The 17865-nt window shown below is 36.9% G+C and overlaps 1 protein-coding gene across 2 annotated transcripts in view; it reads right to left on the reverse strand.

Moving 5' to 3' along the window:
* The window catches only part of WASHC4 (WASH complex subunit 4), a 61925-nt gene extending 45316 nt beyond the window's left edge, over nt 1-16609 (reverse strand). The window contains exons 1-10 of one of the 2 annotated variants that reach the window (XM_003929638.3): nt 16479-16609; nt 12355-12494; nt 9083-9136; nt 8927-8992; nt 8121-8166; nt 7615-7682; nt 4420-4502; nt 2221-2263; nt 1607-1710; nt 875-995 (exon numbers count right to left, since the gene is read on the reverse strand). In XM_003929638.3, the coding sequence (XP_003929687.1) occupies nt 875-995; nt 1607-1710; nt 2221-2263; nt 4420-4502; nt 7615-7682; nt 8121-8166; nt 8927-8992; nt 9083-9136; nt 12355-12494; nt 16479-16539 (786 nt within the window). In that variant the 5' untranslated portion in view covers nt 16540-16609. Of the gene's footprint in view, nt 1-874; nt 996-1606; nt 1723-2220; nt 2264-4419; nt 4503-7614; nt 7683-8120; nt 8167-8926; nt 8993-9082; nt 9137-12354; nt 12495-16478 lie in introns of those variants that run through there. The other variant, XM_010340240.3, reaches the window with a different exon arrangement.
* Between the last annotated feature and the right edge of the window lie 1256 nt (nt 16610-17865).

The following is a 17865-nucleotide window of genomic DNA, read 5'->3' on the forward strand; positions in this document are numbered from 1 at the left end:
TGGCCAGGCTGGTCTCAAACACTTGACCTCAGGTGATCTGCCCACTCAGCCTCCCAAAGTGCTGGGATTACAGGCATGAGCCACCATGCCCAGCCCTATCTCTGCTTTTGATGTGACTTCCTCGCTAAGCTTAATCATGTCTAGCTTTTGATTAAGAAATATGAAACTCCTCTTTTTATTTGAACACTTAGAGGCCACTGTAGGGCTATTAATTGAACTAATTTCAATATGGTTGTGTCTCACGGAACAAAAAGGCATGAAGAGAGAGAAAGACAGGACAAGCACCAGCCAGTTGATAAAGCAGTCAGAACAAACACAACATTTATCAATTAAATTCATAATCTTATGGGGCACTATTTTTGTAGCACCAGACAGCAATTACAACAGTAACGTCAGAAACCACTGATCACCATAACAGCTATAATAATAAAGTTTAAAATATTGCAAGAATTACCAAAATGTGACACAAGAGAAAAAGTGAATACATGCTGTTGGAAAAATGACGACGAAAGACTTGCTTGATGCAGGGTTGCCACAAAACTTTAATTTGTAGAAAATGTAATTACCTGGGAAGTGCAATAAAGTGAAATGTAATAAAACAAGATATGCCTGTACTTAACCACTCAGACTAGATGTTAATCCTCAAGTGTTTTTATCCATCTACATAATTTTTCTAAAACTCTTACTCTAGATACAACTAATACACTATTAATTTGGTTTGCTACTAGATGCTGAAATATTTTAGTATTCTAGCAATAATTTTAAGCCAAAGCACTGTTTAAGGAAAAATATATTCAACAGTGTCTTACTATAATTCTGAGCTGTGACATCTAATATGAGCCCAATTGTTACAGCCTGATACGGACCTACTTACCTGGAATATCATTCCATCCAGTAACTGCCCTTCTAGCTTCAGCAAGAACTTTTCAAATGGCTTTAGTTTTTCTTCTGGAATTCCAAATTTTGAAGGATTATGATGGACAGATTTCAGTAACCTTGCAGACAATTAAGAGAAAGATCTTAAATCTACCTAATAAATTCTTAAATTAAAAAACATTTTCCCGGAAGTAAAAATGTTATTACTTATATTTCTTGTTTGGCTCTACATATTTGAAAACTTGAACAGAACAATCCTAATAGATTTTCTTATGCTTTTTGATATCATCTTAAATCAAAATGCCTCATACTCTGTACATACCAAATATTTAGTAAGTACTTATAACGTGAATAAAATAAACCACCATGGTCTAAAAAAAAAATCAGTATGTATAATAAAATAAAACCAAGCTCAGGAAAGAAAAACTGTCACCTGAATAGAACCCAAGGAAAAAAATAAATCTGAGTCCTAAGCTAGGTAAATTAACCATCTACTACTGTAAGAATTAGGATGCTTTATACAAGTGTATTATACTCACCTCAACAAACTCATGTGAAATTAAAGAATGGTTAATGTATTCATGAAAACATTTGATATAAGCTCCTTCTAAATATCAATCCCCAGGTCTTTTAGAAATCTGTATTTTTTATATTTGTTTACTTTTTACTAACACTAACAAATACATTAACCAAAGTAAGAGAATATTTTAAAATATTTTAATTGGCATACCTTTTGTACATAGTCCAGTGGTCTTTCAGTGTGATATGATTATCAATAATTTCATCCAGGGTGAGCAAAACTGTTAGCAGTTCTCCCAAGTGCTCATACATAGTCTGTCAAAAAACCTTTAATGATTATCATTTAGTCACTAGTTAGAAGTTAAGCCTCACGTAGACTTTTAAAGTAAAATTATTTGGGCTAACTACTGAATTAGTAAAAGCAGTGGGTAAATCAGTTTATTAAGCTACAGGGTAGATCCTCAGAAAGGACTATCAGTCTTTTAGTCTTAAATAGAGAAAACTTTTCTCCTTTTAAGTTGAACAAAATTTCATCCTTAATTGCAATACTGCGGATTTATTTCACTGTCCAAAGAGATCAATTAGAGAATCTGCATTAGGGCATTCCTGAGAAAAACTAAGTTACACTGATAATGGTCAGTAATGCTGCCTCAACTTCACAGATAAAAGAGAACAAATGCAAACACAGACACAGACACACACACACACACACACACACACACACACACACACACACCCCTGTAAGAGTATTGCTGTGACTGTCATACTCTCCAACCATATATAGTAAAAAATTACAGTTTTGTAAGTCAAGCTAAATGTCTTTACCTGAAAATGAACTCCAGTTGTCTCTATAATTTTGGGTGCAATCCTATAATAAAATAACAACCAAGTTAAAAAAAAAAACTTTCCTTTTTGTCACAGTTTATTCTTCTTTCAAATACACACAGGAGGAGATCATCTTGGAATGTTAATATTTACCTTTATTAAGGCTCTAGTCATTTAAAATTTAAGAATGTCACGTCCACTTTCCCAAGAAGAGAACTACCTTGTGCATACTATTAGGGTGGTGCAAAAGTAACTGTGATATAAAAACAGCACTAACTTTTGCACCAACCTAATAGTATTATTTCCTATATCCCATTCACGGATAGGGCTATGATGATAGGGGGCCTACGAGTAACCCTAACCATTTAAACCCAAAGGGTATATCTTGGGATGAAGGCAGAGAAATACTAAAAATGGTATTCATATCTTTCTAAACTATTAGAATTTCTCAATTATCAACTAGAATCTTTGTTATCCTATCCAATCTGGCCTTTAGGAACCAGCCCTCTCTTCAGCTGGGTTTGTTTCTGAGTTCTCATCCCTACTGAAAAACAATGCAGGCTGGGTGCAGTGGCTCACATCTGCAATGCCAGCACTTTGGGAGGCCAAGGCAGGCAGATCACGAGGTCAGGAGTTCAAGATCAGCCTGACTGACAGGGAAAAACCCTGTTTCTACTAAAAATACAAAAATTAGCCAGGTGTGGTGCCACGTGCCTATAATCCCAGGTACTCAGGAGGCTGAGGCAGGAGAACCACTTAAACCTGGGAGGCAGAGGTTGCGGTGAGACAAGATCGCGCCACTGCACTCCAGCCTGGACAACAGAGCAAGACTCTGTCTCAAAGGAAAAAAGAAAAAAGAAAAGGAAAATAATGCATACTACTAGAATTATAATGCCAAAGTCAAAAGCCAAAGAAAAATTCAATTCTCTCTCCTACTTAATTTGCTCAACACATTTTAAACAGTACTTATAACAACAAAGCACATATAGATATCCTACAAGATAGAATGTGTATTTTAAAATTAAACACAAAATTCAAATAAATTTTATCCTTCTAGGGCAGGGGTAGGATGAGGGGGAATCTTCTTAGAACTATCCATCGGGTACTACAGAGGGTGGCGAAGCTATACTCTCATTCTCTCCTGCCATGAGAGCTTCAGTGAAAAGACAGAACATAAAATAAATACCTAACTGAGGCGGAAAATGGGAGAATAAGAAACAGCTAACACTCCAGTAAAAGAATGTGCTGCTGATCAAAAGAACAGTGTCAAAACTGCTAGGAACTCTTGCTATCTCTTCCAGGCCTCAGTTATCTCTTCTCATCATTAATAATCCCTAGACACAGAGCTAAACAAAGTTACTGTATTAACTAGTAAGAGTGGAAAAAAATTTTGAAGTATAAAGAATTAATCAAACGTGAAATATTATTTTGTGGTAAGAACAGCAAGGGCTCTATGAAAATCTCATCATTTTTCTTTACGTAAGGTAATAGTCCAGCAGCAGCCAGGCAGTGCCACCTCCTCGGAGGCATGAGCACCAATTCCATGAGCCTTCTGCTCCAAGCACCCAGATTCTGGAAACCTCAATCTTTTCCCTTCTCTTCCCTGGATGGGGAGGTGCTATCTGTTTCCTCTGGACAACATCATCATTCTCTTTTTCCTTTCAGCCCTACAACTCTGGTGTAACCATTTCTCTACATTAAATCCCCTCTTTCTTAATTTAAATAAATTTTACTATGTATATTTAAGGTAGATTTTACTGGATATATTTAAGATCATTAGAACTACTCACAAAGTTTCTTCAAATGTAGATTCCCTAGCTCCATCCTCAAGATTCTGTTATCTAAGAAAAGTCTCAAGTGACTCTAATCAGTCAGGCAACCATTCGTGTAAAGAGGAAAGGAACAGAGCGAACACAAAACATGTGCTAATTCCATATTAACCTTCTTCTGTATGGTCAAATTTCTTTAAGATTTTTCTTGTAGACACTCTCATTCAGACAGATAATGAGTTTGTTCATCATGGTAGAAATTGCATCTTATTAACCTATGTATTATACACATCGAGTAGTGTTTGAAATGTCGTAAGTATTCAAAGAATGCTGAATGAACATATAAAAAACTATTTCAAGTCATTAATTTTAGAAAGAACATTTTCTGCATCTCTATTATAAAAGCAAAAATATTTCCAAAATCCATTACTTGTTACTGATATAGAGGGCAGCCAACTGGTGGACTACATTCATCACCACTTCATAGCACCTCGTAACAAAACAGGATAGTTCCTGAAATGACAAGGTGGGTATATATCACAAAGTTGCTTTTTAAATGTTACCATTTTTTACTGAACTTTATGGTACCAACTAAAACAAAACAGTTTTCCAGTAAAGCCTCCAGTTAACCAAAAGTCAGACAACTTCAAGCATCCTTCAAGCAAACAATACTTAACTCACCTCCTGCATCCCAGGGTCGTTCCTATCTCTTTGTTCCCACTGCATTTCATTCATGCTACTATCTCAAATCTAATGTTGTAGTTACTCATGTAACTCCTAATGATAGGTTAGTCACTATGCTAGGCAGTGGATATTCAAAGAAGGAACGCTGTCTCATTCCTTCTTTGAATATCCACTGCCTAGCATAGTGACTAACACTCAACTGCTTCTCAATAAATTTCTATCCTACTACATGAATAAACATCTGAGTAAATAAAGGAGATCAAAAGCTGTCAGTATAGAAAGTACAATGATGGCAAGAAGGGGTTTCCAGAAGTCCTGTAGAATAACTTCAAACACTGATCTAAAAGCAGGCTTGGCATACAGCAAGTGAATTGTCGTATCACTTATCCTAGGGATGTATTTGTCATTAAATAATAATTAGTTCATATCTAACATATCCTAGACTTTCTGAAAGCCCATTTTCGGAAGCTCTCAACTTTTAAACCTATAGAAACGGTGTGTATCTGAAATATTTAAAACCTAATTAAAACTATGCCTATCTAAATTTTAACTTCTATGAGAACAGGAATTTCTTTTGGTGGTGTACACTGCTGTATCACCAGCACCAATAACAGTTTCTAGCATATACTAGACTCAAAAAACATATTTGTTGAATGTTTAAAAATCGAATTTTTAGGCCAGGCATAGTGGCTCAAGCCTGTAATCCCAGCACTTTGAGAGGCTGAGGTGGGAGGATCATGAGGTCAGGAGTTCAAGACCAGACCAGCCAACATGGTGAAAACCCATCTCTTCTAAATATACAAAAAAATTAGCCAGGCGTGTTGGCACATGCCTGTAATCCCAGCTACGTAGGAGGCTGAGGCAAGAGTATCACTTGAACCAGGGAGGCAGAGGTTGCAGTGGGTTGACATCACACCACTGCACTCCAGCCTGGGTAACAGGGCGACACTTCATTTGAAAAAAAAAAAAAAAAAAAAAGAACGGAATTGTTATGCAGCTGTGAGATCTAAAAATGATGTAAAGCGTTTTTAAAAATGAAAATAAATAATGAATTTTATTTTTAAATAGTTCTAGTTTTACATGTCCTAACAAACCTCTAAAAGTTTAACAACAGAAAGTGCAAGACAACTAGAAAGCACAAAGTAAAAAGGCAGAAACAAGCCCAAATATACATATAGACTATATAAGATAGACCTAGAAATAGAATAAATTAAGCAATTAAAAAACAGGTATTGTCAGACTGCATAAAAAAAGCAAAATGCAGATATATATAGTTTTAAATAAACCCAACTGAAACATAACACTGAAAGGTTGCCAGAATGGAAAAAGATAAATCAAGAAAATGTTAACTAAAAGAGAGCCAGGGCGGCATTTATTATACTAGCAGACAAAACAGACTTGATTAGCAATACAGTAAATTGCTATACATGTAAAATATATATACAAAATCACATACACATAATTATGAAGGAAGGTCACAAATGATAAGAGATTTATCAGGAATGATGAACAATTCTAAACTTGTACACAGTGAATAAAATATCCCAAAAATTAAAAATGAAAAATTTTCATATTTACTGGGACCTTACAAACTACATTTTAGATACCTTGATGGAAAAGAAGCCAGCAGCAGCCAGGCAGTGCCACCTCCTCAGAGGCATGGGCATCAGTTTCATGGGCCTTCTTCTCCAAGCCCCCAGATCCTGGCAATCCCAATCTTTTTCTTTTAGTTCCCTGGATGTTTAGTTCTGTTTCCTTTGGACTACCTCACTATTTTCTTTGTCCTCTAACTCCTGGGTAACCAATTCTCTATATTGAATCCCCTCTCTTATTTAAATAAATTTAATTGTATATATTTAAGGTATACACATGTTATGGGACACATACTGATAAAAAGGTTACTAGTGAAGCACATGAACAAATCCATCATCTCACATAGCTAACCCATTTGTTTTGTGGCAAAAGCAGTTAAAATCTACTCACTCGGCATGAATCCCATATATGGTAGTTTTATTACCTTTAATCCTCATGTTGTACATTAGATCTCTAGACTTATACATCTTACATATTTGCTACTTTGTACCCTCATGTTGTACATTAATCCTCATGTTGTACATTAGATCTCTAGACTTATACATCTTACATATTTGCTACTTTGTACCCTCCAAGCTACATCTTTTGAAATACCTTGTATGGAGTTTTCTAGACAGGACCCTGAGTAACACAGATGATAATATCAACAAAAGGCTCTCAATTAGATCAAAAAGACCAAAAAAAAAGCAGTAAAGATATGAAAGATTTGAATAGTACATGTTAACATGCCTGATTTGATGAAATATATCAAATCTTGTAAACAATCAGAACGGAGGTGGGACTATGAGTATTTTTTCCTTAGCTTCAATTTTTGCTTTTTTTTTTTCATATTGTACATGCATTATTTTTAAAATAAAGAGAGGAGAAAATAGAAGCTATTTTATTCGTTTGATCAAGAGTAAACCAAAGGACCTACAATTATTAAAACTTTGCAGTGATGAAAAGCTATCCAAACTGAAACAAGCTGTTAGAAGCATCAAGGGCTACCACTTTAAAAACTTCATCATTGCTCATGTAACAGCTTAATCCTCTCCATTAACAAGTTTTCTTGATATAATTTATCTTTTCCAGTGGGTACAAAGTTTAAATTATTTTGAAAGGCATGGTGACAAGCTGCCCATAAAGGAAAATATACAAAGAAACTTATTTTGATAGCTTTTTTCCTCTAGAAATACGTGGAAATCTTTTAGGAGTTGTGATCTCCGCAACTATAATACAATGCTAATTAAGTGTCTTATCCTCAAAGTACACATCTTTAGTATTTGAAGGTTTCAGAACTTTTTACCTGTTGTGTAATTTACTCAAACTTTTCAAAGTCAAAGCTTGGTAGAAAGTAAAAATCAGTTACCTGTAAGAATGAAATAAATCGCCCCATTTGAATTTGACAATCACCTTCCACCATGCTGGCATCTGTAGCTGTAAAAGGCAATATGAATAAGTGTATTTCATTTTTTAAACTCAAAACTCAATCAATACCAAAAAAGGAGAAAACAGTCACTTTTTTTTCCACTGGGACATCTTTTACTCCACATAGCATTGAAAACAGAATTTTTACACCAAAGAGAAAAATGAGGCATTCACTAATCACATAATTAAAAGTCTCTGCTTCACTATTTAATGAATTCAAGGAAAATTCTCATGTAGCTATGGTATTTTGTAACAAAGATACCACAAATTTGCTGCTGCTTCCTCAGATTTTACCTGTTTACCAAACAAACATACCAACAAAAAATACAAATGTTTGTTTTCTCACACTAATATACAATCATAGTAGTCCTAAAATTGTCTGTTAACTTTTTGTTCATTTCATTATCAAAAAAGGCATCACATTACAATTTTGAACTTTAAACTTACCTCCTTCTCCATAAAACAAGAGACCATTGTAAAATTTAGTTTCAGCCTGTTTTTAAGAAAAAATTAAAATAATTTTAAAGGTTGTTTTGTTTTCAAATTCCTATGCTCTCTTAGATCTACATACTTAGTAATAAACATAGGACTACATTATTTACATACAAATTCGTTTAAATTCAAAAACTGCTTATGAAGCAATTCATCTTTAGAGTAACAAAAATATTACTGATATTCAAAGCTGTATCTTGATTCCTTTAGCCTTTACTTCATCTTACCTGACCACTCTCACTGTCCAACTTCCTCCTATTAGTTCATGGGAAATACAGAGCAACCACATGGCATCAAAAAGCAAGAGAATAAAATATGAAGTTTGCCAACTTCTACCAGAGTTTCATTGGTTCTTGGGTAAGGAAACACAAAACCAAATGCATACTAAAGACTGAAAGCTTTAAAAAAAAATCAGGTTTCTCTACATAGCCAATATATATGGCAGGTAACACAGACTATGGAGGTTTGTAAACCTAGATTCAAACTGTTAACTACCAGAGATGTTAGGCAAGTGGCACTCTCTTTAAGCCTGTTTCCTCATCAATGTCTCACCTACCTCCCGGGGTTACTATAAGGATTATAGTGTTAGCCTGGTGTTTTGCACATACTATGTACTCAGTGAATGGTAGTATTAGTAATACATTAAATAAATAATTCATTCAACATTCAATAAATATTTATTGCACACTATATATATAAAAACATATACTTGCTTCTAAATTATGTTTTTAAAGTTTTAAGACAAGAATTCAAATAATTACCTCATATTTTAATTTCTTGATTTCACAACAAAGTGCAGCATAAACAGTGATGACTTTGTTTAAGACCTAGTTTCAGGAGTAAAAACAAAATAAAAAGTAAATTGCAACATAACTAAAACCTTTTGAAAATACATTTTTAGATTTAGGATTCTGTACCTTGTTTTCCGTCTTTATGAGTTCCAAAAGAGAAGACTGTTCATAAGGCAAAAGCTATAGAAACAAAAGAAAAGAACACTTCGTTTTAATTTGAAAAATAACTGAAATTTTAAATACACAAATTGAGACCAGCTTTATTCTACTTAAACCTGTGTTAGATCCTGTACTCAACATTAGCACCATACCAACTACTTCATCCAAAATAATCTCATTAAACGACACATAAGGAAAGAAATGACCCAGTATGACCCAATCATGTTGTTATAACTCTAGTTGTCTTATACAGCATACGGTAGCTGATTATGAGTGCAGTATGAGAAAATGCAAGGTAGTAAGATGATACTAACATTACTAAACTCTATTATGATCATGGGGAAAAACCACTCACCATTTTTTAATTTTTTTTTTCTTTTGAGATCGAGTCTCACCCTGTCACCCAGACTGGAGTGCAGTGGTACAATCTTGGCTCACTACAACCTCCGCCACCCAGGTTTTAAGCAATTCTCCACCTCAGCCTCCTGAATAGCTGGGATTACAGGTGTGTGACACCACACCTATCTAATTTTTTGTATTTTTAGTAGAGACAAGGTTTCACCATCTCAGCCAGGCTGGTCTTGAACTCCTGACCTCATGATCCACCCGCCTTAGCCTCCCAAAGTGATGGAATTACAGGCGTGAGCCACCATGCCCAGCCCATTTTTGAATTTTCTATGCAGCCACAAATTTAATAAGATTGTAGTTAAAGGGTCAAAATAAATTAAGAATAAAACAATAGAAAAAAATATCTTGTCTTATATAAATCTATGCTCAGAAACACTTAAAACAGTGTGTGGAGTTCACTCCTAAAGCCAGTTCAATTTCCACCTCTTCATGATCATTGACTATATGTGATCTCTGTATTACGTGAAATCTTAGAGCTCCTTCTGGTTACATACTAACATTAACTATTAATGCAAGTAAGTTATTACATACCCTTTTTCATTAGTAAGTTATTATATACCCTATTTCATTGTAATTTTTGTTCAGAGGTTTTATCTGAGTTTGTGGTTTTTCCCAAAATACTAAGTAAAGAATCTTGTATAGTAGAAACAGTAAAATAACTGCCCCAAAATAGAACTTAAACAGAGGTTTCAAAGAGGGCAAATGGGGAGGCAGAGTCTGTAAGATAATAAAATTATAAAGATTAGAATGCTTCTGAAGGGGAAAAGAAACTAAGAGATGATGTCATCCTTTTATAAAATCTGAGAGTTGAGGCAAAAACAGATTTTATAATCATACTAAAAGAAGTCCTTAAAGCCCAAAAGCAAGTCTTAAAAAAACAAGTATTACTTAATGGCGAGTGACAGATACATGAAACTTATTACCCTCAGAGACAGTACAGGTTTCCTAGTAGAGTCCTTATAACTTACATACAATGATTCACAAAGTGTTAAAGAACAAAAAAATACAATTACAAATTTGGGGGAATGATTTTTAAAGTAAGACTAAGTCTATCCAGACTGCAAGAAAGAGTCAAAGGAAAGTAATTTCAGTTTACAAATATATAAAGTATTTGTGAGGCAGTTTAGGGTACTGGATATGGGCACAGGCTCTGGAGCCAAGATGCCTGATACTCATCATTTAACTAAATGTGTCACTTACTCGAATAAGTTACTTAACTTTTCTATGCCTTAGTTTTCTCATTTGTAAATGGAGATGACATTCTATCTCTTTTATAGGATTGTAATTATAGGGAATTAAAAGTAATTAATAGGAAATTAAAAGTCAATACTTGTCCTATAATGCAATACTAAAAAGATTACCCTATTTTAAAATGGGCAAAGGATCAGAACAGGCATTACTCCAAAGAAAACAGACACATGGCCATAAGCACATGAAAACATACTCAACATTATTAGCCATCAGAAATGCAAACAAAACCACAATGAGCTATCACATTCACTAAGATGAATATAATCAACACAATAAAGGCTGGCAAGGATATAGAGAAACTGGAACCCTCTCATACAGTGCTGGTAATGTAATGTAATGTAAAATGGTACAGCCACATTGAAAACATTCTGGCTGTTCCTCAAAAAGTTAAACATAGTTACCACATAACCCAGGATTTCCACTCCCATATACACACACACATATATATAATATACATATGTATGTCTACACAAAACCATATGCCCAAATGCTCATAGCCACATTATTTATAACAGTCAACTAGTAGAAAAACCCAATGTCTATCAATTGATAAACAGATAAATAAAATGTGGTTATCCATTCCTTACAATGGAATATTATTCAGCAACAGCAAAAAAAAAAAGAGAAAGTACTAACATGTGACAACATAGATGAGCCTTGAAAACATTAAGTTAAAAAAGCCAGCCACAAAGTGAAAGTACATATTGTATGATTTCATTTACATGAAGTGTACAAAGGAGACAAACACACAGAGATAGAAAGTAGATTGACTGGAAGTTGCCTAGGGCTTGTATGGCCTGGCATGAACTAAGGATTGCTAATGGGTACATGACTTCTTTTTAGGGTGGTGAAAACATTCTAACATTGACTGTTGTGATGGTTACACAAGTCTGTGAATATACTAAAAACAACCAAATTACACAATTTAAGTGGGTGAATTGCATAATGTATAAATCTCAAGAAAGCTGTTAGAAAAACAAGTCAGTATGTGACTTAGGACAGTGTCGAGTATATAATAAGTGTTCAATAAATTATTCAAGTGGCAACAAACTAGTTATTAAAGTAGAAATATTTCAAAATGTAAACAGTGACCTATTTAATACACTAAAAAATTACTCACACATTAAGTTCTCCTATATCACGAGAGAACTTTTCAGAAGTGATGGAAATATTCTCTGTCTTAATTGGGATATGAGTTACATGTGTTTGACAAAATTAAGAGTATGTGCATTTCACTCTATGTAAAATAACCTCAATTAAGAATAAACAAAGCCTGAATATTCTATCCAGCCCTCATCATCTTCTTAATAACAAAAATCAAAGGAAGCTCAAAGACTTGGAGTTTGTGTCGTTCTTTGACACTAAACGCTTTGTGTTTGTGTCATTCTTAAAACAAAAAAAAAGAACACATTTAAAAACCACCTGCATGGCTTAGAGAAAAGGAAATTAACAATTTTCTTCATCTTTCATTTTGTTCTTAGATTTCAAATAAAAATAATTTTTTTATTTTAAAAAAAAATGTTTTCAGGATATAGTATATCCAGAAAATACATACATATATTTAAAAAATCAAATCTAACCTTTAATGCTATAGGATCAAGATTGAAATCCCAAACATCTCCAATTGAGTCATCCAGTGCATCCTCAATTCTTCTCAGTTGAGATGTATACTCTTCAAGAAATTTCCCATAATTCTTAAGTTGGACTTCAGCATGAATTTCTAAGTTTAAATTTTAAAAGAGTATGTGATTAGTACAAGTAATGAATTACAGAACATTTACTTCAAATAACCTCAAAAGGCACAGCAAAGCATTGGCTAGTTATTACTTTGGAATGTCTGGACTTCTTGAAAATAAAGTTTCAAAGTTAAACAGTAATTCAGCTTTCAATCCTCTGCATACACTTAAAATAATTTTAAAAGCAGATGTTCCCACATACAAAGATACTCTCTTAAAATCCTCACATATCATGAAAAAGTCACTAGCCCATCTACCCCACAATAGAGAGCTTTGAACGAATCTGAAAAGTACGTTAGACAACTCAACATCCTGATTCTAAAATCCTCACATATCATGAAAAAGTCACTAGCCCATCTACCCCACAATAGAGCTTTGAACGAATCTAAAAAGTACGTTAGACAACTCAACATCCTGATTCTATCTTTTCATCATAAACAACTGTTTTGCAAAAACAAATACTTATGACCTGAAGCAGGTGAAAAAACAGTGTGTTGTCACAGAAGCAACATTTAAAAATGAAGTTTTAATTCTATACACACTAATGTTTAATAACACACCTAAATAATTTTAAACGGAGGTTTTAGACCTGCTTGAGCATATTATTTCTATAATGTCTAAAATTTAACCAAGATATCTTGTTATTTAACATCATAATCAAGTTGGAAAAACCAGCAAAGAACACTGCTTGAGTACAGAATACTATGCTGCTATTCCAAGAATTTACACACCCATAGATAACTGTAAGGAATCATTGGAATAAGCTGGATTTTTTTTTTTTTTTTTTTTTTTTTTGAGACAGAGTCTCACAGTGGCGCAATCTCTGCTCACTGCAACCTTTGCCTCCCTGGTTCAAGCAATCCTCCTGCCTCAGCCTCCCGAGTAGCTGGGACTACAGGAGCGCGCCACCAAGCCCTGCTAATTTTTGTATTTTAGTAGAGATGGGGTTTCACCATGTTGGCCAGGATGGTCTCCGTCTCTTGACCTCGTGATCCATCCACCTCGGCCTCCCAAAGAGCTGGGATTACAGGCATGAGCCACTGCGCCCAGCCTGAAATAAACCGGGTTTTAAAAATATGCCTATTCGTCAAAATGCATAAAAGTACTACTTCAGGTTATACATAAAAATTCATTACTTGTTCCCAAAGGTAATAAATTCAACTCCAACTTAGTTTATTTTATTGGTATGAAAAACTTTATTCAAACTTTGTCTTCTAAAAAAGATAAATATTTGCTCTCCCTAAATTAGCAATGTGAAGCAACTAAGTGTTTTCTGACTCATGCTGTATTAAAGTATGAAGACCCAGCCCCTATTCTCCCTTATTCTTCAACCACATAACGTTCTGAATTAGGTGAGTCCATTTAGTTCATTAAGGTTTGTACAGGTAGTGCTCGACTTACAACCACGGTAGGGACCGCAGAACGGTCGTAACACAATTTGGTCGTAAGTTGAGTAGGCTATATGTGCAGTTGAAATGGTGCACACGGAGACGGTAGTGCTGCCAGAAGCTGGTCTGCACTGTCGTACGCCCAGCTGGGCAACGTTTGCACTGCCAGGAGTGGAGCAGTCGTGGCTAGCGATTGTGGTTGTAAAGTCGAATGGTCGTAAGTTGCATAGGTCGGAAGTTGATCAATACCTGTATTATTATAGTATTAATCTAGGCAATTTTGGAAAACAGTCTAGAAATGATTCACAGACCAAAAATTAATGAAAGCCAAGCACAGGGATATGTTCTTTTCCCTACAGCTTACATATAAAACTGCCTAGATTCTCAGCACCCCAAAGAGTTGTTTTATCCTCAATTACACAGGAAATGACCAGTCAAAGCTGCATCTGACCAGCAAATGAGTTCTTAAAGACAACACTAGGCTGAGCATGGTAGCTCATGCTGGTAATCCTGACACTTTGGGAGGCCAAGGCAGGTGGATCGCTTGAGCTCAGGAGTTCAAGACCAGCTTGGGGAACATGGAGAAACTCTGCCTCTACCCAAGTTAAAAAAGAAAAAATCAGCCAGCTACGAGAGAAGCTGAGGTAGGAAGATCACTTGAACCAGGAAGTTAGAGGCTGCAGTGAGCCCTGATGATGCTTCTGCACTGGGCGACAGAGTGAGACCTTGTCTAAAAAAAAAAAAAAAAAAAAAAAAAAAAAAAAAGAGCGAGAGAGAATGCTAGGAGGAAACACGCCAGTAAATCACTCCTTTAGTATGTTTAGGGATTCACAAAGACACAGACAACAGAAAACCAAAAATAACATTATAAGTTCCTTGCTGACAATAAATTGTTGCAAAATTGGTGAAGATTAAGAGAACAAACGTTGAGATAAGAACTACATGGTAATTTTTTAAGAGTAAAAATTCCAAAAACCTACTTAACATGCTCATCTTTATCAACAGACTGCATTCCTTGTTTTATCTCTGTATCCCTAATACCTAGCACAGGCACTGGTTTTAGAAAATACCTGTTGAATCAAATCATTCTACTCTAGGCTGAACGTCTTTCAAATCCAATAACATAACTCGTATTCCAATATTTTTGAGGATACCAGAGTTGGTCATCTTTGCCCATAAAACTTCATACATGACAAGGTACAGTTCACTTTATAACATACAGAATCCGCTCCACAAAAAAGCTTAAAAGATTTTGTCATTATCTCCAAGATTAATTTTTATGCTGCGTAAGAGCTAATATCTTATGTTGCCCAGGCTGGAGTGCAAAAGCGCATTCTCAGCTCGGTGCAACCTTCACCTTCCGGGTTCAAGCGATTTTCCTACCTCAGCCTCCCGAGTAGCTAGAATTACAGGCGCCCGCCACCATGCCCGGCTAATTTTTCTATTTTTAGTAGGTAGAGACGGGGTTTCCCCACGTTGGCCGGGCTGGTCTGGAACTCCTGACCTCAGGGATGTTTTGTGAAAAACTACAACCTATCCTCGATGTAGCTAACTCTTCTCTAAGAGATTTGTAAAACCTAATTACATCTAAGTTTGTAGACATTAGCTTCTCTTTGTAAAATCAAGCAAAATTCATCTGGAATTTTAAAAGCGACGTTCCACCTTTGAGAAAACTATGCCAAAAAAAAAAAAAAAAATCACAAACAGCATGCTCCGATATCTCTTAGATCACTTACACAGATTAATATCACCAAAGATAAGAAACAGATTGCCAACTTGTATTTATTTCAAGCAGAGTTTCGCTATAACAATTAGTTTGGACTCAATATTTTAATGAAAGAAACTGAATTTGTTCGTTTATTTTTGGTTGGACTTCTAAGTTAAAATCAGAATTCCATCTTGTGAAGCAAAATTTGAAGCCGATTTGCTGTAATTTTTGAAGCCTTTATAGCTTCGATGGAAACTGCAGGACATCACTGAAAAATACCACTTAGCATAAATAAAGGGCCTGGGAAGGGATAAAATGACATTCACGTGTTCATTTTTGTGGGATCAAGAGTTCTCTTCTCGGTGCCTTCTACGGTTATAGCAACGCGATGGAAAAAACACCCAAACTTCCAAAAGTTGATTTGAGAGGAAAAGAAGAAAAACAGGAAACCGAAACAGGAACCCAGACATCAGCGTCCTCCAGAGCTGAACGCTCTGAGAATCTGGCGAAATCCCCAAGAGGCCAGAGACAAGCAGCGGCCAGGGCTCCCGGGGACGCTGGGCCTCGCGGGCGCGCCCCGCCCAAACCCCGGGGCAGCCGAGGAGGACGCCGCTCCCCGCGGGGCACCGCAGGCTCCTCCGGAGAGTCCCCGCCTCAAACGCCGAGCCCCGGGCGGGCAAGCCTGCCCCGCCGCGGCTGGAACCCCAACCCCGAGAGTAACGCTGGAGAGCGCATCCCTCGCACACCCCAGGGGCTCTCAAGTGTCCCGCACCGGACGGCTGCGCAGCCGTCCCTCTCGCAGAAGCGCTGCCCAGGACTGCGGCGGGCCGGGCGAGCGTCCACCCGCAGCCCTCGCCCTGCCGCTCCCTTACTCTGCGAGCCGTCGTCAACGCGGTCAAACTCCCAGTCCGGGGACAGAGTCTCCACCGCCATCACCTCGGCGCCTCCCACAGACACAGCCCCAACCAGCCCTTACGGCGACGACGGCCTCACCCCAGCGACTGTCACAGCACGTGACTTCCGGCCCCGGCCCCGCCTCCGCTCGCGAGGGCCGGCCGGGCTCTTCGGGGGCCGCTGGGAAAGCGAGTCCTCCGCGGTGGCCGAAGGCGGCCGCCATGGCGCCGGCAGTCTGCGCGGCGGTCGTGCGACCCGGCCTGGGCTTCCCCACCATTTACTGTGCTTCTCAAGCCACTTCGGCGCCTTTAATTTCGCCAGGCTCTCTGTAGACGATTTTTAATACCTGGGGAAGTTATTCCTCAGCCTAACCTAAAAAGGGTAGAATTGATGGGGTGGGGAATTAACAGGAAGGCACGATCCTCGAGGACATCGCTGACCACGCGCTTCTTCCTAGAAGCCCGTTTCCGATTCCCTTCCCGTCGCCACCGTGGGAGTTCCTACAGCCTTCCCGCACATTCTGTGCGGACTGTTTTTTAGTAAAGAAGGCTGTGTGCGAGAGGAGGAGTTACCTTATGAACACCCTAACAGGGAATCTTGCTACCTCTCCCCTGCTCTCCACTCAGTCCTTTTAAAAACGCGAGGTGGGATGAAGAACGCTGTTGAAGTGCGTTCTAAAATGCTCCCACCTGCTACCTGGATTTTTGGAGAATCCGGATCGGTGTAAAATTCTGCATGCGCACATGTATTTGCACAAGAATGTTTATTCCAACGTGGTTTTTAATACGAAACTATCTCAATGTCCAAGTGAATTACGTAAAGCTCGATATATCCATACTACGAATCACTGAAGAGCTGCTAAAATGGATGAGATATAATGGCATGAAAAACCGACACAAGACAGTTGCAGAGTCATGTGTGTTTGTGATTACATTTATGTTTTTAAGTTATATAAACGCGTATGTGCATATGTGTATGTAAATTCACAGGAAGATAAATCACAGGATGGTAGTTACCTGGGGAAAAATGTGTTGGTGAGTAACAGGGTTTTCAAGTTTTGATATGTCTACTTACGTGTTTTGAATCTTTAACAATGAGAATTTATTAACGTTTTGCTAGTGTAACCTTAAAAAATACGGAAAGAACTAATCAGTGTAAGCAAAAGGTCTGTGGAAGAGCATTCTGCCGTAGTCATTGGATCTGCCCTGGGTTAAGTGTTTATTGAGTGACCACTGGGTGCTGGGTACCAGGCACCATGCTAGATGCAGAAACTGTAAAACAGGTAAGAAAATTGATCTCTGACCCTATGGCAGACTTAGTGGTCATTTTAGAAAGAAAATAATAATCTTGAAAATAACAGACATC

Source organism: Saimiri boliviensis, chromosome 7 (genome assembly GCF_048565385.1).
Source record: "Saimiri boliviensis isolate mSaiBol1 chromosome 7, mSaiBol1.pri, whole genome shotgun sequence".
NCBI classification, from domain to species: Eukaryota; Metazoa; Chordata; class Mammalia; order Primates; family Cebidae; genus Saimiri; species Saimiri boliviensis.